Source organism: Arachis duranensis, chromosome 4 (assembly GCF_000817695.3).
Source record: "Arachis duranensis cultivar V14167 chromosome 4, aradu.V14167.gnm2.J7QH, whole genome shotgun sequence".
Lineage (NCBI taxonomy): Eukaryota > Viridiplantae > Streptophyta > Magnoliopsida > Fabales > Fabaceae > Arachis > Arachis duranensis.
The window spans coordinates 7,403,167-7,427,617 of record NC_029775.3 but is presented as its reverse complement, the minus strand read 5'-3'; the positions used below and the strand labels follow the sequence as shown (position 1 = coordinate 7,427,617).

The 24,451-nt window shown below is 34.0% G+C and overlaps 1 protein-coding gene across 1 annotated transcript; it reads right to left on the bottom strand.

The window, feature by feature from the left end:
- Nucleotides 1-22,693: 22,693 nt before the first annotated feature.
- LOC107483031 (uncharacterized) lies at nt 22,694-23,783 on the bottom strand. Its single transcript, XM_016103621.3, has one exon. The coding sequence runs from the start codon at nt 23,763-23,765 to the stop codon at nt 22,845-22,847; it is 921 nt and encodes a 306-aa protein (XP_015959107.1). The 5' UTR covers nt 23,766-23,783; the 3' UTR covers nt 22,694-22,844.
- Nucleotides 23,784-24,451: the final 668 nt, after the last annotated feature.

The window sequence follows — 24,451 nt, the reverse complement described above, 5'->3', positions numbered from 1 at the left end:
ACATTTTTCTTTGCCAAGAGTTTTGTTTTCATTTTTCAAAACATTAACTTGTTTTTGATATTCTAAATTCTTTTTCTTTGATACAAAAAATTTGTTGACAAGCCTTGTGAAATCTTCATATAATTCGTTATAAGCTTTTTGTAATTTAACATTAGAGTTAGATGAACTTACCTCATCGTTATCTTTTTTGTTTGCAATGAGACAAGGGTTTGCATTTTTTTCTTCATCTTCGGAAGAAGTGGATCATAATCATTTTGCCATGAGATATATACTCGTTATTTCTTCTCTTTTTCATCTTCTTCAAAATCAGTCTTGAGACAAAAGTTCTCTCTTTCGTCTTCATTATTCATGGAGGTGAAGGATTCTGCATCATTCTCCTATGATACATAGACTTGTTGCTTTTTCTTTGTCTTCTTATCCTTTTTTCCTTTTGCAAGAGTTGGACAATTTAGTTTTATATGTCCAATCTCATTGCATTCATAGCATTTTGGCTCTTTGTCTTGGATTGTCCTTTGAAGTTGATTTTCCTCTTCTCGATTATCTAATATAACTTCTTTAACAACCGTCCAAGCTCTTCTTCTTCATCTTCTTCATCATCGTCTTCGGTCCTTTTGTAAGATATTGTGTCTAATGCCAAGCTCTTTTTCTTCATTTCGTCTCCATGTGATTTATTGAGAAAAATAACCTCATATGTGATGAATTATCTCTCAATTAATCATATGTGAGTTCTTCAAAGTTTCGTCCTTCTTGAATTACATTTACTTTAGAATCCCATTGAGGTGTAAGACTCCTTAGCATCTTGCTCACAACATCCCTTTCGGGAGCTTTTCTTCCCAGCAAATTTAAGTTTTTGATGATATTTGAGAATCTCCCAAACATATCTTCATTCTTTTTATTTTCCATCATTTGGAATAACTCATACTCATGAACTAATCTACAATTTTAGATTGTTTTACATGACTAGTTCCTTCGTTTATTATGCTAAGTTTATCCCAAATTTCTTTGACCATTTCGCACAAAGATATCTTCATATAGTCATTTTGTGTAATGTCACAATGAAGATAATTTATGGCTTTGTGATTAAATGAGACCTTTTTGTAATCATCAGTGGTCCATTCACTCTTAGCTTTGGCTTTGCTTCTTCAAGGACTTTGTCTACTCCATCAATCTTCTTTGTGGTAATTTTCTTTGGAACAAAATTACAACTTTTAATGACATCCCAAATACTCATGTCTTGGGATTTAATCCATATGGTCATGCAATTCTTCCAATAAGCGTGGTTGATTCCATCTAGGAGTGGTGAACGGTGAGATAAATGTCATTCAACAAGGTTGTAGCTTGTGTTTGTCCCAACCATGATTTACACCCTCAAACGCTTAAGCTTTTTCCAAAAGTTTAAACTTTGATACCAAATGTTAGTCGATAAGCACAAGATAAATATACTCAAGAGTGGGGTGAATTGAGTATTAATGACAAATAAAAAACCTAACAAAATATAAATGGAAACTTAAATTACGGAAATATAAACTTGCAAACAAAGGCAACGTACTTTTATTATGGACTTATAAGTGAACTTCAAGCGTTTAAACCACGTACTTAATATTTTTCGTACTACTTGTATAAAATAAATGAAAGTTTAAATATGAGTGGTTTTATACTAGAACTTTTCCAAAGGATTGAACAAGTTTCCAAGAACTTATAAGGAGTCAACTTTTCACACCACTTTAGAAATGTAAATAGCAAGAAATGCAACAGGTTTAAAGGTTAAGAAGATGTGAAAACACGATATATTTTGTTTCGGTATAACCTATCCAGTCTTCCTCACAAAGGTGCAAAGATTTTCACTATATTACCAAATTTATAGGGTGTTTGATAAACCACTAAAGTTAGATCACTTGATGAATACCTCACAGTATATGATCATCCCTTCGATTAAGCCACTCTACTTAGAAACTCATTCTCTAAGAACTCAAAAGAATACCAACTTTAAGTATTTTTCCTTGAGTGCTTAATGATCTTAGGTATCTTTACTGATTATAATATTCAGCAAGTCTCACCACTTAGAGCATCACACTCTAAATCTCGCAAAAAACATGAAGAGCTACAAAACTCTTCTCTTATAATATGAGATGATAAAAATTTGAATATGTAAACTTTCTATGTAGAGTATATAATTACAATTCAAGCTCTATGAATAAGTTCAAGGATATCTCTGAAATTTTGGTACAAGCCACTTTAAAAACTTATGAATTTTGATCAATATGATAGCATATAGATACAGAAGAAGTGGTGCAACGAAACACAACCCAAAAACCTCTATTTATAGGCCTCTATGCACTCATATATGTTAGGAGTAAGTGGGAGGAGCCTAATCATCAAGAACATACACTCTTGGTAGGATTTTTGTGTCCTAAGAACGTATATAGATAGAATCAATTCTCAAAGCATATGATTGATTCCCATAACTTAAGATGATGAAATTTAGCTTTAGCACTTCATGAGGATCGATCCTGCAAAATAACATTGCGAACGATCCTCTAGTTTATTTTTCAGCAAAATTTGAATTTCTAACTATGGCGCCTTGTGCATGATTAGGTTGGGTCCTACTCCCCATAATTCTCATAAAGGCTGCGTTTGTTTTTGGAGACAGGATAGAACATGACACTGAGACAGAGACAATAGAACAGAGACACTGAAAATTATCTTTTGCGTATTGTGTTTGGATATGATGAATAAAACACTAATGTAATGTCCAATATTGTGTTTGAATATACATAGACAAGACTAAAATATTAGGTAAAATGACTAAAATAGACATCCCTTCCCTCCTTCCCTGTATCTTTAATCCTTGCCCTCCCTAACCCTTCGCTAAACTCTTCTCACTTTCTCTGGTGGACCACTCTTCAACGCATCGCATTCCATTTTACCATACCTCTCTTGATTGCAAGAATGTTGTCATTGTTCCCATTCTCATGAATCATGTTAAGGTACGCTCTTCTTCAAATCCCAAATTCTGTTCCTCACTCCGCTCTCGGTCTTTGCTTCCCTTCAACTTCATCCCTACAGTCTCACTCTCAGCCCCAATCACTTGATGAAGCTGTTGATTCCTTCACTCGCATGCTCTTTATGTGTCGCCCTCCATCCATCCTTCAATTCCCCAAGATTTTGGGATCTCTTGCCAAGACCAACCATTGCCCCACCACCATTTCCCCTTTTCAGCATTTGCAATCCAAGGTAATCGCTCCCAACTTATTTACTTTGAATATCTTAATCAATTGTTCCCGCGGAATGGTTTGGATTACTCTTGCTGTCTCTACTTTTGCAAAGATTTTCAATAGTGATTTTCAGCCTTATACCGTAACATTGACAACAATCATCAAAGGTCTCTGTCTATGTGGTAACGCTGAAAAAGCACTGCACTTTCATGACAAAGTGCTGGCTCATGGATTTCATTATCAGTTTTATGAGCACTTCCATGTTGGAACACTATATTTTTTGTTTTGTCAATACAATAAAAAATTTCTTATTGAAAAATAGACAATGTTGTGAATCATCTTTGTTATTGATTATTGTTTCTGGTCATAATATTTGAGCTGTATCTAGAATGGCTATGTATGTGTATATGGATGAGCTTCATCATGAATGAATTTGGGTAATGTTTCCTATATTGTCTTTGCTGCAAGAAATGCTACTATCCCGTTGGTCATATTTTACTGAAGAAAGAATAAAGACAGGGTTGATTGTTTACTCAAAATCAAACTCATGTAAATATACATCATTAGTTAAACCCTTAAAAGTGGGTAATTAAGGAGCTAGTGCTTAGCAGTATTCATAATAGTTAGAGTTGGTTGGGAGTTACGAGATTCTACTATTTTGTGCAGTTCTTGTTAGCTTGTTGCCCCCACGATAAAGAAAATATCCTCTATATATTCTTCTAATTATCATATCACCAAATCATTAATTCTTTCATTGATTTAGCTTCTGCAAATTCCAATCTTTTTCTGTCATTCAAACCCAAACTAAGCAAAGTTTTATGTAAGTGCAATATTAAATTTTGATCAAAATTTACTACCTAGATACTATTATTAGTACTTGACTACATCAATTGAGCTTATCATGAAATTTAGGTGAGTTTGGTTTTACTCACGTGGTGGTTTCATTAAATTCTACTAGCTGAATTTCATGGGTGAGTTGGTGTGGATGTAACTACTCACCCTTTGGCCAGTTTCATTTATTATGCAAGTCTAGTTCTAGAGTTTCAATTGTTACTTTCGAGTACTAATAACTCCATTTATGATAATGGGGTGAAAGAAACCTTTTTGCACCCACCCATTTTGTGCAACAAATGCTATTTTTATATGTGTTGGTTGATATGTTACCAACAGTGATTCCTGTGATGTTGGAGAATATTCATAAACAACATTAACAAAATTGAAAGGTTGTGGCTTTTTGAGTAAAAGGGACTTTCTTGTGTTTTTTTTCTTCCTTTGGAGATGCAAAGAAGATGGAGAAGAAAAGAGAGATTGTGGAGTATAGGGAGAGGCTTGACAACACTCTTGCCTCACCTCATATGGCAAATTATCACATGCTCAAAAACCTTGTTCAGACTCAACTCTTGCATTCTTCAAAACAACAAGGTACTAAGAGCATTCCTTAGCCATATTTGCTTTGTAATGATTGAATGTTTATTAGTACTATAGTTGAGGAGTGTTTCTGAATATAGTGAAGGGTCTAGTACAACTACACCATCACACACTGATTGGAAAGTATGCTACTTACACTACAACTATGCTATATTTTTATTGTCCATCCTTTTAGATCTAGAACTTGAAATCAGTAATTTGCATTGTTGTAATTTTACTTCTTTAAATAGATAAAATAGGATAATGAAGAGTTCCGTGTTATATATCGCGAAGGGCCGGAGGGAACTCCGTTTCAAGTGGCCTCATATTATTGTCCATTCTGTTCCTATCCATTTCAGTTTAAAAGATTCGTGTCTTCTATTTAATTTGGTAATTTTGGCAGTTGTTCATCTAACACTGGTTGATCTTCCTGCCAGAATTCTACCAAGGTGAAGGTGTCAATAGCTTAAGGTGAAGAAAGAAATTTTCTAGAAGAAAATGAGCTAAGGGAAAAGAAAAGAAAACAAAAGCAGCAGCATGAAGCTTACGAAGAAAGGTCTTGGGGGAATGCCAATTGCTGGTGGATAGCCTGTCATCTAATAATCTCATAGGCTCATAGGCATCAAGGCTAGCAACTGTAAATTTAGGATGAAACTTTAGATTTGAGCGTGTACATGAGAGAGCTAGATATTTCTGTGTGCTACTCTCCTCATGTGACTTTATTATTGTCATTTCATCATTTCTAGCGAGTACTTTTGCACATGCTTAACATAAATAAAGTCATATTCTGCATAGTTGACTAAAAATTCTAATTGAACATAAACAAAAGAAACATTTGCAAATTGAAAAAAAAAACTAAAATTAATTAAGCACCCATTTTGAACAAGTTTCTGCAGTAACATAATTAAAACCAATACTTAAAACTAATTATGCACTAACATCAACAAAATCTTGCATTCAAAATTATGAATGTTTGAACCTAAATCTGCACAAAATGAAATGATAACTCTAAAAGAGATTAACTCTAATTCTAAGTATGCAATATAGCTCTAATAAATCCGGCTTTCTGACTATTTCCTAATGACCAAAACATTATTTCCAGTTGAGGATTTATGGAGAACTTGAGTGCAATAGAAATAACTTCATCATCAGTGAATCCAAGTTCGCTAAGTATATCACCATCCTTTTTTTTCTCACGAGTGTTTACTATAGCTTGGGCAAAAGTATCCAAACGCTTTCCCTGTTGGTCGAACACATATTTCAGCGTGTCAGTTAACTCCTTCATCATCTTGGTATCCTTTGCCGCTTTAAATGAGGAAGGCTTCTTTCCTTGTTTCTTCCCAGAAGATGAAGCCACAGAATTTGATTGTTGGAGTAGAAATTCACTGCAATCATGGTTTGAGTTAAAGATATCCATATCTTCTTCGTCCATTTCTTCATATCCATTCATTTGCACTTCTTCTTCAGCGTTATTGCCGTATACAGCAGCATCCCCATTTGCTCTTTCCTTACAAAATATTTTTCCAAGCACGTATAAAGGGAAAAAGGCTTTCCTGGAGTATACAACCTTACTCCTTGTTTCTAGAAAGAATAAAAAATAAAAGATCAACAAAGAAGGACAGACTATCAAGTAGAATAAAATTAATTCAACAAAATCAAACTTGTAAACCAACCTTCATATAAGCAGCTAGGATCTCTTTGTTGTCCACAACCACACATTGCTTCACATCATCCCATCCAAAACCGCTACAAGCTGCCATGTCAGCAGCAAATTGATATTTCTCTTTCAACCTCTTAACCTTGTTTTTGCAATGACTTATTTGAAAGCCACCAGCTGGAAACCTCTCATTCATTTTTGCTGCAAGTTTCTCAAAAGATCCAGGCCTAAATTGACCTGCATCATCTATTCTTCCTTCAATGACAAGCTCCTCCATAAAACCAACAAATACCTCTGTCTCTTCATCAGTCCAAACATGTCTGTCCATTTGTCCCTACAATCAAGATTAACTCAATCAAAATTCAATTGAACATCCTAAGCATATCATGACATTATCTTTATAATGTATCAATACAATATATTTAAATAAAATACACATAATAATTAAAATAAAATACACATATAATGTATCAATACAACACAAAAGCATATCATAAGCATATCATGACATTATTTTTATAATGGATCAATATAATACAAAATCCAACATAACAAATTATCATAATAATTCAAATAAAATACACATACAAGAAATAAACCAACTAATTAATTCGGCTATGCATCCACTCATTGTACATTTCATGTGCTAAGTTGTCTCGCCAAACAGTCCATTCATTGCTGCCCTCTACACTTTCAATCATTTCATCGTCGCCATCTTGGTTATCACCATGCTCCTCTCCAATAAGCAGTTGCTCATTCTCAAGTGATATCTCCTCTTCAGGATCGGAGTCCATATTAAGCCGAATAAAATTTTGTAATAAACAACAAGCAATAATTATTCTATTTTGTGTCTTGATTTGGTAGAAACATGGACTCTTCAAAATTGTCCATCTCTTCTTCAATAAACCAAAACAACGCTCAATAATGTTCCTAGCTGAAGAGTGCTTCTTGTTAAAATATTCTCGAAAGTTTCTAGGCGCATTTCTACCATAGGCCCATTCTTGTACGTGGTATTGAGTATGCCTATGTGGTGCTAGAAACCCCTTGCAATTAGTATAACCAACATCCACTAAATAATAATTTCCTATAAATTAAAAGAGGCACGTTATGAGGATTAAGAAAATTGTATGAATTAAAAATTTTGAAGTATTTTTGTTACCTAAAATTTAACTATTACATACCAATTGGTATCTTGGGGTTATTACGACGTGAAATTGTATCTCTAAGGACTCTTGAATCCGATGCGGATCCTTCCCATCCACTAAGTAAGTACACAAAATTCATATCTCGATTGCATACCCCTAGGACGTTGGTTGATATTTTACCCTTTCTTGTTCTGTATCTTGATTTATCTTCTTCAGGGACAGTCACATCTATATATGTTCCATCTAATGCTCCTAGACAATTCTAAAGCAAATAAATTGAAGATTTAAAACTATCTCTATACCAAACCATATATAATACAAAACCACAACCGCATTTCTTCATTAGACGTACCTTGAACCATTTCCATTGGGGATCTATGCAGTCATCTGGAACAGGAATAGGCTTTGCAAACAACAGGCTTTGAACACGTATTACCGACGACAAAACTTTATTAAAATACTTACTTATTGTTTCTCCTGACCTATAAAATCTAACTTGGAGTGTGCGATTCTTTTTATGATGAGCTAAAATTATTAAAAATATAATCACTTGCTCAGGTATATTTACATGACATTTATCGCTTAATCCACCCTGAACTTTAAGTAACTCACATAATCTTCCTAATGCATCTACGCTCATCCTTAATTCCCAAATACAATTCCTATCGCCTCCTCCTATGATGCGGCTTAACACATTCCGTCTTAAGGGATTAGTATTAATTTCTCTATTCCTAATCAACAAATGTCTCCTTCTCCTATTTCTCAAATAAAAAATGCAAACATCAAAACTAATATTGTGGTTGTCTCAAGTTCAATATGAATCATAAAAAAAAAAAAAGAAATCGCCTAAATTGTTCAGATTGGTCCAATGGTTCCATTCTTTCCTAACAACAGATAAAAAATATAAATCATAATTTATTATAAAATAACATAAATACTAAAAAAATCAATAAGAACAAAAATAACAACATAACCAACTTATTATTTTATTTTTGCATTCAAACAAATAAGTATAATTTTTTCCATTTCTTATTCCATTCCAAACAAATATGTTCAATCATTCACTCATAGCAGGATTGTATAAATTAAAAATTTTGACACCAGAAAGACAATTTCTCATGTCCATATTCAATTTTTACATTTTCAAATCACAAACAATATAAACAAATAAAAATAAAAGAAGCCAAAAGAATCCAATAATTTAAAGTAAAATGCAAACGAAAATAAGAAGCAAAGAGGAAAGGCAGAGTTATATACCTGTGTGACTGAGAAAGAAAAGAACACGTGAATTCCAAAAGTTGTGACAAGCTCTAATAAATATTTACTTCTAAAATGTTGTAGTTGAATTAGTTGAGAAACAAATGAAGAGGAGAAGCAGTAAAGCAGAAGAAAAAGAACCAAAGAAAAAGAAAGAAGAATAAGATGAAGTACTAAATAACAGAACACCGGAGAAAGAAGAGAAATAAGAAGAAGAAGAAAGGGACAGATAGCAAGAAGAGAAAGAGAAGAAACAGAGAGCTAGATCTGGGAAGTGAAACAAAAAAAGAATCCTAAAAAGAGAAGGAAGAAGGAGAGACGAAACAGAGAGCATGGGGAAGATTACCTCGGAGGAGAAGGCTGCTGCACAACACATAAAATTAGGGCTTAAGATATGATTTAAAAACGGGTAACAATGGAATAATAATAATATGTAGGGATAAAATGGGAAAGAATTTTCATTAAAAAATATGTGTCCACTTTGTTAATTCTCGTGTCCATCATTGTCCTTCATAAAAGAATGGACACAAAAATTAAAAAAAAAATTGTTCCAGAGACAATATGTCCACTGTCTATGTCTCTGCTACCAAACACGTTTTAAACATTTAATGTCCATGTCTTTATGTACTGTCTCCAAAAACAAACGCTACCAAATAGATTACGATCATCATGGCCCGATCTATACTCTCCTTCAATCATGAATTTTTGAAATCGTAGGTTAAAAATTATTTTACTTTGATTAAAACATGATTTTAACTTGAGAGATAAACTTGATTTACTATTAACAAGTAAAAACTAATGTCCTACGACTAAACCTTGCTTGTTGGACTTTTCCTTATCATATCATCTTCATTATATATATGATTGATTACTTGATGAGCATGTTCTTGAATTTGATGCGTAAATCTTCATGTAAAAATCTATTTTTACCCGCTATAAAATAGTAAACTTTTTACGTCTTTGTCAAAACTTTATATCTATCAAAATCATTCGTCAAATCAGATGTTATTGTTGGGAAAACCTCAACAAAGGTTCAAACAAGAACCGGTCTAACAGCGGAAGCACCAAAAATAATTTTTTCATAACATGTGCGATTAAATAGGCAACTTCAAAGATACTACAAGCAGCAAATATAATGGTAGAAATTAAATAATTAGACACTAGAATTTAAGAGGGACAAAAGACCCACAAGACCTAGTCCAGTAAAATCTTCCACTATCAGAATAATGGGTATACAAACAGTCTTCCTAGTGACACTAGGACATCTCAACAATCAACAAAATACATCATCAAAACTGATGGAATCAACATAAACCTTCCACAAATCTCAAATCAGACAAAAGAGAAGGCAATGCAATTAGCAAGTTATATCCTAATGTTCATCTCTATACCAGGAATAACATACTAAAATTTCATAAGAAATCGAGCAAGTTTACCGGTTTAATCGAATAAAAAATGGCTTGCCCTTTTTCTCCCAATTTTCTTCTTCTTCTCGTTATCGAAGCCCCCTACTTTGTTTCTTCTTTGTTTTCAAAAGAGAGTCTCTTTCTCTCTCTCCCTCTCACCGTGGCTTTTGCCACTTTCTTCATTTATTTATTTATTTATTTTTGTTTTTAATATGTGGACAACACTTAGTTGGGGACCCACCAACAAATCTCCCCTTCGCCAACTCAAGTGGGAATAGTCTGCTCCACCAAGCCCCCCTTCTTTTTGCAAGAATCAAACTTCACTACATGTAAACTCTTAGTCATCATGTCTGAACCATTATCATCAGTATGGATCTTCTCAACTGCATATGACTTCATCTCAAGCGCTTGACGTATCCAATGATACCTCACCTCTATGTGCTTCGATCTAGAATGAAACGTCGGATTCTTCCTAAGATGGATAGCACTCTGACTGTCACAAAATAACACAAACTTCTCTTGATTGATGCCTAACTCTTGTAGAAATTTCTTCATCCACAAGAGTTTCTTAGAAGGTTCAACAACAGCAATGTATTTTGCCCTTGTAGTAGACAAAGCAACACATTTCTGAAGTTGAGATTGCCACGACACAACTCCCCCTGCAAAAGTCATCATATAACCAGAAGTAGACTTCCTTGAATCAAGATCCCCGGCCATATCTGCATCTGTGTAGCCATCCAATACAGGTTGGCCACTCCCAAAGCATAAACAAACTCTGGAAGTACCATTAAGGTATCTGAGAATTCACTTCACTGCTTGCCAGTGTTCCTTGCCAGGATTAGAGAGAAACCGACTAAACTCCAATGGCATGAGCAATATCTGGCCTGGTGCAAACCATAACATACATCAAACTGCCAATTATAGATGCATATGTTCTTCATTTCTGCTTTCTCTTTCTCACTTGTAGGACATTGCTGCAAACTCAGCTTGAAATGACTAGCAAGTGGAGTACTAACAGGTTTGGAATTACTCATGCTAAACCTCTCTAAAACCTTCTCAATATACTTCTACTGTGACAACAACAGTTTCCCATTCTTCTTGCCACAAGTGATACTCATGCCAAGAATTTTTTTTGCAGGACCCAAATCCTTCATAGCAAAGGATCTGTTCAAGTCTTTCTTAAGACTTTCAATCTTCTTAGTATCATGACCAACAATCAACATGTCATCAACATAAAGCAAGAGAATTATAAAATCACTATCAGAGAATTTCTTAACATATACACAATGATCAGAAGAAGTCCTACTATACCCATGGCCTTCCATGAAGGAATCAAACTTCGTGTACCACTGCCTTGGCGCTTGCTTCAGCCCATATAAGCTCTTTTTCAACTTGCATACAAAGTGCTCCTTTTCTTTAACCTTGAAACCCTCTGGTTGCTCTATATAAATTTCTTTATCTATGTAACCGTGAAGGAATGCAGTCTTCACATCAAGCTGCTCAACCTCTAAATTCAAACTATCAGCCAATCCAAGCACAAATTGAATAGAGGACATCTTCACAACTGGAGAGAAAATCTCCTCAAAATCAATACCTTTCTTTTGCTCAAAGCCTTTCACAACCAATTGAGCTTTGTACCTTGGCCGTGAGACATTTTCATCCACTTTTAATTTGAGCATCCATTCATTCTTGAATGCTCTCTTACCCTTCGACAACTTCACCAATTCAAACGTATGATTCTCATGCAAGGATTTCATTTCTTCTTGCATGGCCTTCAACCAATCTTCCTTATGCTCATCAAACATAGCTTCCTGATAGCTCTCTGGCTCTCTAGTCTCAATGTTCATCACATACTCATGAGGAGAGTATTTCTGAAAAGGATGACGCTCTCTAGTAGATCTTCTTAATTCAGGCTCAACTGGTGGTTCAGGTGGAACTTCAACATCTAGTGGAACTTCTGCATCTGGCACCTCAGGTTGAGGTGTAGGTTCATCATGCAAATCATCATTAACATTATCAACTTGTACATCTCCCTCATCAACAGGAGGTCTAGTGAAAGGACCAGGTTCATCATTAGCAGAACGTCTAACAGTTCTTCGCTTATTTGTCTTCTCAAGATCTATAATAGTTTGGTCTTCAAGAAAAATCACATCTCGGCTTCTAATTATTTTCTTTCTCACCGGATCCCATAATCTGTAACCAAAGTCTTCGTGACCATAACCCATGAAGATTCACTACTTTGAATTTCCATCAAGTTTGGACCTTTCATCTCTTGGAATGTGAACAAAAGCCCTGCAACCGAACACTCGTAAGTGACTATAGGAGACATCTTTTCCTCTCCAAACTTTCTCTGGAACATCACCATTTAGTGGAACTGAAGGAAAAAGGTTGATCAAAAGGATTTAGGCAATTTTGTATGAGAGAGCATACACCTAACTCTATCATTGATAGTGCTTCATTCTCTCTGCAACTCTATTATGTTAAGGAGTCTTAGGAACCGTCTTCTCAAGCTTGATTCCATGTCATTTACAATACTCTTCAAATGGACCCCTGTATTCACCACCATTATCTGCTCGAACACATTTCAATTTTCTTCCTGTTTCTCTTTCAACACTTGCATGAAAGTGTTTGAAGATTCTAAACACATGGTCTTTAGATTTCAAAACAAAATCACACACTTTTCGAGAATAATCATCAATAAAAGTAACAAAATATGATGCATCACCTAGTGTCTTAGTATCCATAGTGCAAACATCAATGTGAACTAAATCTAGAACATGTGATCTCCTATGAGGTCCAGAATTATGAAATGATACTCTAGCATGCTTTCCAATAAAACAATGAGGACAAGTATTTAAAGTTGTACCTTTCACTGGAAGTGAGTGCTTCTTGGCTAAGACGTTTAGTCCTTTCTCGCACAAGCGACTAAGACGTATATGCCACAAATCAGAAGAGGAATCATCAGCTACATTCACCTTTTCTTTGCACAACTTTGCTTGCAACCGATAGAGAGTAGTGAGACTATTGTCTTCTTTAGAAAAATGAGAGCACTTTTGGTAATCTTGCATTTTCCACTACCAAAGGAAGTGCAATACCCCTCTTGATCCAATGCCTTCACTGAAATAAGATTGAACCGCATATCTGCCGCATGCCTAACATTCTTCAACTGCAACTTGCATCCCATGTTGGTTTCAAGCCACATATCACCCATACCAATGATATCACACACTCCTTTATCTCCCAATTTGATCTTGCCAAAATTTCTATAAATATAAGAAGTGAAAATTTCACGCCTCGAAGTGACATGACATGAGGCACTAGCGTCCATAATCCAAGTGGAATAATCACATATAAGATTCACATAATTTTCATCATATGTGATAAGAACATCTTCATAAACAATAGCAGCAGTTTCTTTATCACTATCTTTACCTTTGTTTTCATTTCTTTTCCTTGATTATTCTCTTTTCAAGAACCTACAATACCTCTTGATATGTCCCGGCTTGCCACAATGGTGACAAATGAACTCCTTTCTTAGCTTGCACTTTCCTCTTGACTTGCTTTAACTCTCTGACCTGTCAGAACTGTGAGGTTTTCTACTTTGACTTCTCTCCCGTGACTTTGAAACAAGTGCTTCTGACTGGGAGGAGGCATTAGTCAAACCTCGCTCTCTTCTTCTGGCTTCTTCATTCAACATGCTCTCTTTAACCATTGCTAACGTTAACTTTCCATTTGGAGCTGAGTTAGTCAGTGTTACAACCAAAACTTCCCAAATATCAAGCAAAGAGATCAACAACAACAAAGCTTGCAACTCATCATTCAAAGTGATTTCATTATTTGTCAGTTGGTTTACCGTCTCCTAAAAAGTGTTCAAGTGCTCCGGCATTGATTTGCCTTCAATATGCATTCGTTTCGGTGTCAACATGTGGATACACACTAAGATCAAGCCATTGCCTAATCAAAGCAACTATCTTCCGATTCAGCTTCTTCTATTCAGCATTGGATTTAGTACCTTTGGATTTATCCCCCTCCACAGAATCATACAAGTCCTTGTTATACAACATGTCTTCCATAAGGATCTTCCGAATCGAATAATTTTGGGAATTCAATTTGACCATATTCGGTCCATGAATATTTTCCTCCATTTAATCAGCACAGAAATAAACAACCAAAGTTCTATATACCACTTTGTTGGGAAAACCTCAACAAAGGTTCAAACAAGAACATGTCTAATAGCGGAAGCACAAAAAATAATTTTTCTACAACCTGTGCGATTAAATAGGCAACTCCAAAGATACTCCAAACAGCAAATATAATGGCAGAAATTAAATAATCAGACACCAGAATTTTAACGTGGGAAAACTCCTAAAAGAGGGACAAAAAACTCACGGGACCTAGTCCAGTAAAATCTTCCACTATCAGAATAATGCGTACACAAACAGTCTTCCTAGTGACACTAGGGCATCTCAACAATCAACAAAATACATCATCAAAATGATGGAATCAACATAAACCTTCCACAAAGCGGGTATCTCAAATCAGACAAAAGAAAAGGCAATACAATTAACAAGTTATATCCTAATGTTCATCTTTACACCAGAAATAACATACTAAAATTTCATAAAAAATGGAACAAATTTACCGATTCAATCGAATCAAAAATGATTTGTCCTTTTTCCCCAATTTTCTTCTTCTTCTCGCTGTGGAAGCCCCTGCTTCGTTTCTTCTTTTTTTTTCAAAAGTCTTACTCTCTCTTCCTTTTAATGTGGCTTTTGTCACTTTCTTCATTTATTTTTTTTTTGTTTTTAGTATGTGGACCTCACTTAATTAGAAACCCACCAACAATTATATCATAAAATATGTCATGCATTTACTTTTTTCATTTACAATAAAATCAATAGACAGATTAAATTAAAGTCGTGTAAAAAATATAAATTTGTTATTTTTCAAAACTCTAGCTACAATAAGAATCATAATATGTGTTGTCATTCAACAAAACTCATAAACATGCATATTATGTAAGATAATGAATATGCATTCAACTAGAATAACATTACTGAAAACAATATTATGTTACACGATTGTTCTTGTTGTTTGTTGTTTCGATTTTATGCTATATTGTACCGTGAAAATATATAATGCAATGCATCTGTATGTATCATTTAATATTTGAATTTTAAGATGTGTTTTATATGTCAAGTTGTTGTTAATATTTTAAATTAATTATTTAATTTTAATAGCAAAATGCATACTAATTTCTTAAATGGTAACAATTTTAATTTAATTATGATAATTAATAAGTACTGATTATTTTATTGCAACAACTATCTTTCTTGAATTAATATAATATTAAAGAAGTAATACAAAATGTAAAAAAGATGGTTGTTGCAGTAGAAAATAATTAGTAATTATTCATTCTCATAATTAAATTAAAATTTGATACATTTAGAACAATTAGTATCAATGTGATATTAAAGTCAAGTAATTGTTTTAAATATCAAAAACATAACGTATAAAGGGCAACTTAAAATTCAAATACTAAAGTTTACACATGATCCCAGAGTTAATCCCCACTTTAATTTCTAAGATTAGCGAGTTGCACCGATTTAGTCATTGATTTCTCAATTGCTATAATTTGGTCCTTTAAATTTAAAAAGTGCACCAATGTAGTTCTTTATGTATTTTTTTTATCACCGGAGCTCCACACCGTTAGAAACGTGGCTCAACCCTTGCCGCGCTAGACATATTAAAATGACATCGTACGCGTTTTGGCGCTAAAAAATGCACTAAACGACGTCATTTTAGGGTTTCAACAAAACTAAAACGCTAAACCCCTCCCTTTTGATCACTTCATCTTTTCCTTCTCCATTGAACTTCAAAACAAACAAAAAAAGGTTAACTCTCCACAAGTGAAAAAGAATTGAAGGTTGCTGGAGGAGAAAGTGTTTGTGGTTACCTTACATCCCCTTTTCAACCTCTATGACACTGATACATACTTCATGAAAATAAAAAGGTGACCACAAACTCTTTCTCCTCCAACAATTCGTTTTACCCATGGAAGAGTTAATTTTTTTTGCTTTGAAGTTCAATGGAGAATAAGAAGACGACGTGATCATAAGAAAGGGGTTTAAAATTTTAGTTTTGTTGAAACCATAAAACGACGACGTTTAGTGCCTTTTTTTAGTGCCAAAATACTATGACATCATTTTAATATGTTCAGAGCGTGGCAAGGGTTGAGCTATGTCACTAACGGCGTTGAGCTCTAGTGATAGAAAATATACGTGAAACTACATTAGCTTACTTTTTTTAATCTGGAGGACCAAATTCTATCAATTAAAAGATTAAGGACTAAATTGGTGCAACTCACCAATCTCAGGGACTAAAGTGGGGCTTAATTCCATAATCGCATTGTATTACATATAGTTACAACAGAATGCAACAAAAAATAAAAAAAATGAACTATCATATAACATAATATTAGGACACAACAAGTCAACAAGTACTCTACAAAGTAAAACAAAAAGGCTTCTGGCTGAATGCAAAAAGGGGGAAAAAAAGAAAATAAAAACTTCTCACATATCGCAAAATGTAAGAACTAAATTCTAAGCACATATATATTCTAGTATTTCATCTATGGACCTATTTTGGGCATTACATTAAAACTAAAGTCACAGCAAAATTAAGTTATTGCTTTTTAGAAAAGTTATTTTTTAGATATTAATATTAGATCAGATTAAAAGTTTAACAAAATCCTATTTTTTCTTGGACTTTCTCTGCTAAAAGTACTTGAATCTAAAGTTCTAAAACTTTCGTAACCACATAATACTACAAGGAAAATGTTGAATACTGTTAGATTTACCATCGGCTGTTAGTGACGAGTTTACTGACAGAATCATCCGCAAATTTGGCAATAAGTTCGTCGGGTAAAAAGGAAAATGCGCCGGCAATATTTGGAGGGGAAAAAAAAGAAAATTTGGCGTGATATTTACCAATAGAATTATCGTCGGATACATCCGCGGTAAAAGCTCAATTAATAGAACACTTTGTTTTGTCATACACATTTAGTTACCATCGGATTTATCCATCGAAAAATTTATGGTAAAATTGGCTCTAAATTGGAATCGTGCGGCCTCTCCCCCTCATTTTGGAAGACCACTCTCTTTCCAAACCTTCGGCTCCTTCTCTCTCTGCATCTCTCTCCCCCAAATTACCTCCGACCGACCCCTCTGCCAAGCCGGCCACCACCAACAGCCTTCAAATATTGTGTGGACTAGGCAGGTACTCCTTATGCTGCTTGGCTCGCTATCATGCTGTCACTGTTGTCCCCGCTGCTTGATAGAGTTGCCTCCTTCTTTCGTCTAGGTAGTTTGTCCTCCTCCCTCTTCATATTCTATCTTATTTTACATTTGTATATTTTTCAACGGAAATCCTAAATATAGCCCTACATGTTGGTCACTGCCACTGCTATTATGTTGTACATGCTGCCACTACCATGCCGAAGAAGTCCTTTGCGTTGTCACTGCCTCCAGGTAACTCACTCACTAATTAATTTAGAGTAGTTAAACCTTAAACCTAATTTATCTAATTTTAGTTTGTTATGTGTTATAAAATATGCAATTAGGATATTTTTATTAAATTTGTTGAAAGTAAATAGACTTTTGGGTTATTAATTTTTTCATTTCACTTGCTTTATTAAATTTTCAGGTTAGATTTTATAGTTTTGATTATTAGTTTTTACATTTTACTAACTTCACTTCTATTTTAGGATTTTTTTAATGTCGTGTAGCTTGAATCATGGGTTGCTCGTGTAATACTTAGGTTGGTTTTCTATCTCTAGACATGCTATGTTGTTTATATTTTATGTTGGAGTTACTTTTTCTAGGATAAAGTTTTAGGACAAAAGTGGAAGAAGGTTGCGTAGTAGCACCTTCTCGAAACCCTTGTTTGCTGAAAAATTGTGGAGTACTAAGGGGTTATGCACTAGAACGGCTAGGATTTGATATTTTATTGAATGTTTTATTTTTTCTAATTTATACCTACAGCTGTTTTCTCTGAAAAAAGTGATAAATTTATTTGGTGGATGTCTCTGCATTAAGGAGAAGTTCTGCTAAATTTTCATTAAAATTGTTTTAAAAATATTTGGTTTGTGAGAAAATGATAATTGAATTTGGTGGTAGATTATAATTATAGAAGAAACTCTACTGAATTTTAATAAGTTGTGTTGTTGATTGAATTCTAGGTTGTTTGTTGCAAAGTGATTCCAAGTCATCGTTTGTGGATGTATGATATGGATAATGGTGGAAGGGGGATTGAAACCTAATTTCTTTGAGGGGGTTGACGAGTTTGTTGCGTATGTCTTCAACATAGAACCATTTAGGTCTCAAGGGGTATCTAGGTTTCTGTGCTATAAGTGTCGACTGACTAAGTGGTTAAATTTTCGGATATAACAGTTCACCTTCAAGGATGGGTATTGGATGTGAATGGAACACGAAGAAGTGGATGAGCAGAAAATCAACCATTCTACATGAATTTCAATAGGTCTAAGGGTCGATCAACGAGGGTTTGGGTGGTTAGAAAACTAAACATGGAAGAAATGAATTGAGAAGGTAACCAAGAGAGATAAAACAAGATGGTATTTGATGCAATTGGCTGATATGGAAGATACTGAACAAAAGCATAACCTGGAGGCAAATAGTTTTTATCATCTACTAGAATCTGTCGCAAAACCTTTGTTCGAGGGGTGAGTTTACTTGAAATTGTCTACCTGTCTTTGAATGATGAGTATTAAGCTTAAGTCAAATTATATCCAAGAGTCTTTTTGATAAGTGGGCCACGTTTTGTAACAAATTAATACTAGCCAGGACTACTGGCATCCCCCGGAGCCATTATAAGGCAAAAAAAAGTTTCGAAATTAGTCTAAATTTGGTGAAAATAAATTATTGTTTAAATGGTTGTATGTTATTACAAGAGGAATGTAGACCTAACTACTTGTAGATTTTGTGATGGACCAAGGTATTAAGTTGAGAGATAACAAATTGGTAAACGGATGATAAAGAGAGTTTCAAACAAAAGAATGCACTACTTGCTCCTAATTTCTAGGCTAAAATGATTGTATGCCTTGATGAGTTTGGCCCCTCACATGACCTGACATAGTAACAACAAGAGAGACGATGGTTTTATGATGCACCTATCACATGGAGATGCTTGGAAGCATTTTGATCGGGTCCCATACTACATTTGCGAGCGAGCCTAGAAACGTTATATTAGTTTTGTGCTTTGACGGGTTTGCATCGAACTCTAATTTTTGGTAACATGTACTCTTGTTGGTCTGTTGTGGTGACTCCTTAGTCCTTATAACCTACTTTCTGAAATATGCATAAAGGACCCATACATGTTCTTAACTTGTATCATACCTAATCCAAAAAATCCAAAGACCAAAATAGATGTCTTCTTGCAATTCTTGATGGATAAGTTGATTGAGTTGTAGATACATGGTGTAGAAACGTATGATATTTCAACCAAAAGAAACTTCCAAATGCATGTTGTATTGATGTGGACCATCAACAATTTTCCTGAATACGAGTTGTTATTAGGTTAGTCAACTTTGGGCAGAATGTCGTGTCTTACTTGTATGGAGGATACAAAGTCATTTTGGTTGACGAATAGGGGTAAGAATCCGTAATTTAATTGTCATCGAAGGTTCCTCAATATTGATATCCTTTTTGACGTAACAATAACTCTTTAGGAAGAATAAAACTAAACAAAAAGAGGCACCCGTGAGTTTGAGTGGTTTACAAGTTTGTTATCGTGTTAATAGTATCTTAAGATCGTCGATAACGGGGTAGGGTTGAGACCTATGGAATATGACAGGGAGTATAATAGACAAAACAAAGTATATTTTGAGACTTGCCTTATTGGAAAGACAACTTAGTTCATCATTGTCTTGACGTGATGCATATTACAAAAAAATGTGCTTGATAATATCATGCACACGATAATGGACAATGAGTGAAAAAAGGATAACAATAAGGTAAAGTTAGACTTGGTGAAAATTTACATGTGGCCAGATCTGAACTTAAAGAGACTTGGCCGATAGACTAAACCAAAGGTGATGTTCATTCTAACGAATGACCAAAGACAAAATATTTGTAGGTGGATTAGGGATTGAGGTTTTTTTATGGTTACGCCTTTAACTTGGGTAGGTGTACAAACGTCTCACAGGGTAGGCTTGCTGAGTTGAAAAGTCATGATTGTCATGTATTTATAGAGTCATTGCTTTGTGTCATATTTAGAGAACTTTCCACCAACATTTGGAAATCCCTTTACAGAAATAAGTCAGTTCTTTAGGGAGTTATGTGGTATGAACTTTACCATTAATAATCTTGCAATTATAGAGAAGAACATTTCCATCATACATTGTAAGCTGGAGAGGAAATTTCCTCTAAGATTTTTTGATGTTATGGAACTCGGGTGGATGTACCTTTTTGAGAGGTTAATTGGGTCATTCAAGCACACGGTGAAGAACAGAACTTGAATCAAGGGTAGCATCTGCCAAATATTCCTAACCAAAGAACCATCCGCATTTTACTCCTTCTATTTTGAGCCTCATGTTGAGTCACGAAGAAGAAGAGTTGGAAAGAATGATGAGATGGGAGAATCCTCGTCAAGTGGACTAACCTATCTAATATTTGTTCTAGAAGGAGTTACAATAGGCACGGATACTAAATATTAGTTAGAGAAAAAGGAAATCGATGCCGGATACCTGCATGTATTGCTTAACTGTAATAGTTGGTGGAAAAGAAAACAAATAACACCAAAATCTAGATTCGTAGAGATGCAAGCGATAGTGATTTTTATTGGTATAGTATGTTGCACAATATAATTCAATTAGAGTATTTTTGTCACACTACGTACAAGGTGTGCGTATTTAAATGTGAATGGTATGATCCAAATTAGTGACTAGGAACACGAAAGTACAATGATTACAATATCACTAAAATAAATGTGACCAGGAAATATAGGCACTACGATCATTTTATTCTACCTCAAAATGTACGACAAATATATTATTTGCCTTATACAGGGTCATGCAAGTCTAATTGGGTGGTTTTGGTTAAGATTAGCAAGAGGTCACATCAAAATTAATGATCCAACTTCTTTAAAAATAGTAGTTGATACTAGTGATCCGATCACCCTTAGGTCGGCTATTATGGATGATGACATTATTAACCTTAGGGTAGATGACGAGACACTACTATTAGAAGACAACGATATTCATGAGGAAGAGGGGGTCGATAGAGAAGAAGAAGATGAATTCGATGATCAAAAAGAATTACCTCAGAAGAGGAAGATGAACCAGAGGAAGAAAATGATGAATTTGTTTCAGGTAGGTATGACGACAGGTTGATGTGTCACGAGCATGCCTTGTTTTGATTACGACAACGATGACTATTAGAACCCATATTCATTATTAAGGCTTTGTTTTGATTTGTTTAGCAGCATTTTATTCCTTCGTATTTTTATTTTGTACATTTGATATTTCGCATTATATATAGATCATTGTTTTCAGATAAATTACTAATTTATTCTTTAATAATTGGGAGTAAACTATTAATTATTAAATATCGGGGTCTATTATAGTTTTAAGAAAAAATTTAAAAAAAAGAACTAAAACTATCATCGGATTTACCGTCGGAATTATTTAACAGTAACGACCATCCAATTTATTAAAAAAATAAAAAAGTACTACTGTAGGATTTTTTCTGATGATAACATGAGGTGAAATGATAACATCAGATTTCTTGTAACCTTAATATCAGAATTCAATAGTAATTCTGTCGCAAATTACCGTCAAAAAATAAATTTGCCAGTAATCAATTACCGACGAGGTTTATATCGTCAGATTTTATCCAACGTAATTTACCGGCGAATTATGTTTGTTATTCTGCTGATAAATTTGACAGTATTCAATATTTTTTTGTAGTGTGAAAATAAACTCATTATAATACGTTTTTTTACTTTTATATGTTGACTGACAATAATGTGAATTTGAGATGTACAAAATATTCAAACCCCTCATTGTTAAATATTATTAAACATTAATTACAGCACTCGTACTTATTAGCCTAGATATCTTTCCATTAATACGAAACTTGGTCAGATGATTTTCTGGCAGAATTCAATCAACCAAATTCACTCCATCCACAACCATTGTTGCAAACATAGGTTGGTTATTTGCACCAAAATTTTCCATAACTGTTTCCTCCACACAACCATCTCTGCCGGATCTTCTAAATCCTATATTTGCTTAATGAAGTGTGAATATGATGGTCTTATCAATAGACCAACAATTTGAATACGATCTACAAATTTAGGATCAGAACTCGATTAAATTTGTAAAATGATTGGATCAGATTCGATTTTAAACACCCATTCTGCAATAGTGATGACACCTTACCCATTCTGTTTCTTAGATGTGTGATTTTTCATAGATTACTATTAGATATTATATGAGTTTAACAAAAGCCTGCTTTTTTGGGAACTTTATGCTATTTCAAATTAAATTTCTATAACTTAACAAACCACACTTAAATGAACTTATTGTAATAAGATTTTCATTTCATGATCAAACACATATCTTTTATTATTATTATTTTTATTCATAGTACGTTTTTTTATTTTATATAGTGACGGACAATAATGTAAATTTAAAACGTACAAAACATTCAAATCACTCCATACTGATTATTAGTAATTATTAATTACGGCGATCATACTTACGAACCCAGATATCCTTTCCATTCGCACGCAACTTGGCGAGACGTAATCCTTGTAGAATTTCATCAACCATGGCCACACCATTCAGAACCATTGTTGCAAACATAGATTGGTTATTTGCTGCATAATTTCCCATAACTATTTCCACCACAGAACCATATCCATAGTCTGTTATAAATAATTCCCTCACCTCCTCTTCAGACACAGGGAAGCCCCTAGAAAATGTTATGAACATAGTCTTATCTTCCTCAGTAACATCATCACAGGGTCCTTTATTACTCCAAATCTTAGCATCAAGCAAATCAAGATCCTCTACACCATTTGGCACAACAAAATCACCAAATAATGGATGTGGGAAACCAGGCACAACAAAAGGCCTAGAATTACTACTTCTAGCCCTTGATGTGCTAGCAACATTGGTGTAATTATAATTATATTTATAATAATTATTATAGTTATAATTATAATTATAATATGTGGTGCTGAGAATGTTTTGCAATATATCTTTGAAAACTCTAGCACAAATGTTGTTGAGGACACTCTTAATTCCAGCTATTGCTGTGTATCTTTTCATAATGAAGAGCTTAAGGGTTATATCCTTTTGAACTAGGATCTTTGTTAAGGGCAAACCCCCATCTTTTGGGATAGGGGGATTTTTAAAGGCTGCCAATGTATCTAAGCAAGTGAGAGCTTCATTGGATAATGACTTGACCAAAGAGTCAGAGAGTTGCATCATTGTGGAAATGATGTTAGGGTAGTTTGTGTATTCAAGCCAAAGCCACACTCCCATGACTAGGAGAGCTTGTGTGATGCTCAAATTTTGCTTGAACATTAATCTACAAAAAAGAGCTCTATCAGTTTTGTGGAACAGATGAAGCTCGTTAGTGGTAAGAGGCATCATTTTTTAGTAGTGGTGTATGTAGATATGTGAGTTATTTGGTTCACAAACACATGCCCTTAAATAGGCATAATTAAGCATTATTCTAAGAAAGTTAAGTAATATTAATTAATGACAAATACTACGGTCATCAGAATTTGTTATTTTTTGTCATCACTTAGTTATTAATTTAATTTTTTTAGTCTAATAATCGAACAACATACTTTATTTTATATTTTTAAACAATGACAATTAATTAATGACAAAAACAAATACATTCTAATAGTCGTATTTCTCTTAATTAATTTTCTTATTAATTATTATGCTAAACAAATATAAGGAAGTAAATATTTAAGAAAATAAGAGTTTATAAAAGTAATTTTATATAATTATTTTAATTTATCTAAATTATCTTTTAGTTTATGTGCATGATTGTAATTGGATACTCATTTAAACAAAGTGACAGTACATAAAATCAATTAAATGCATTGGTCAATTCACTCGTTCGCTAAAATAAGTATTGGAGGTTTAAATCTTATAATATATATGTAACAATTTGTTGACCAGTGGAAGAGTTTAAGGTTCTGAAAACCAAATCGGTTGTCAAACTGGTGGAACTAGATATTCAAAGGTATAAAGGTTCAACTGGAGTTTAACCAAAATTGAAGAATGAGTAAAGTATCATTTTTGTTCTCAACTTTGGAATAAAT

What these genes read in the sequence shown, in the direction of transcription:
- LOC107483031 (XM_016103621.3), bottom strand. Translation starts at nt 23,765, where the DNA reads ATGATGCCTCTTACCACTAACGAGCTTCATCTGTTCCACAAAACTGAT.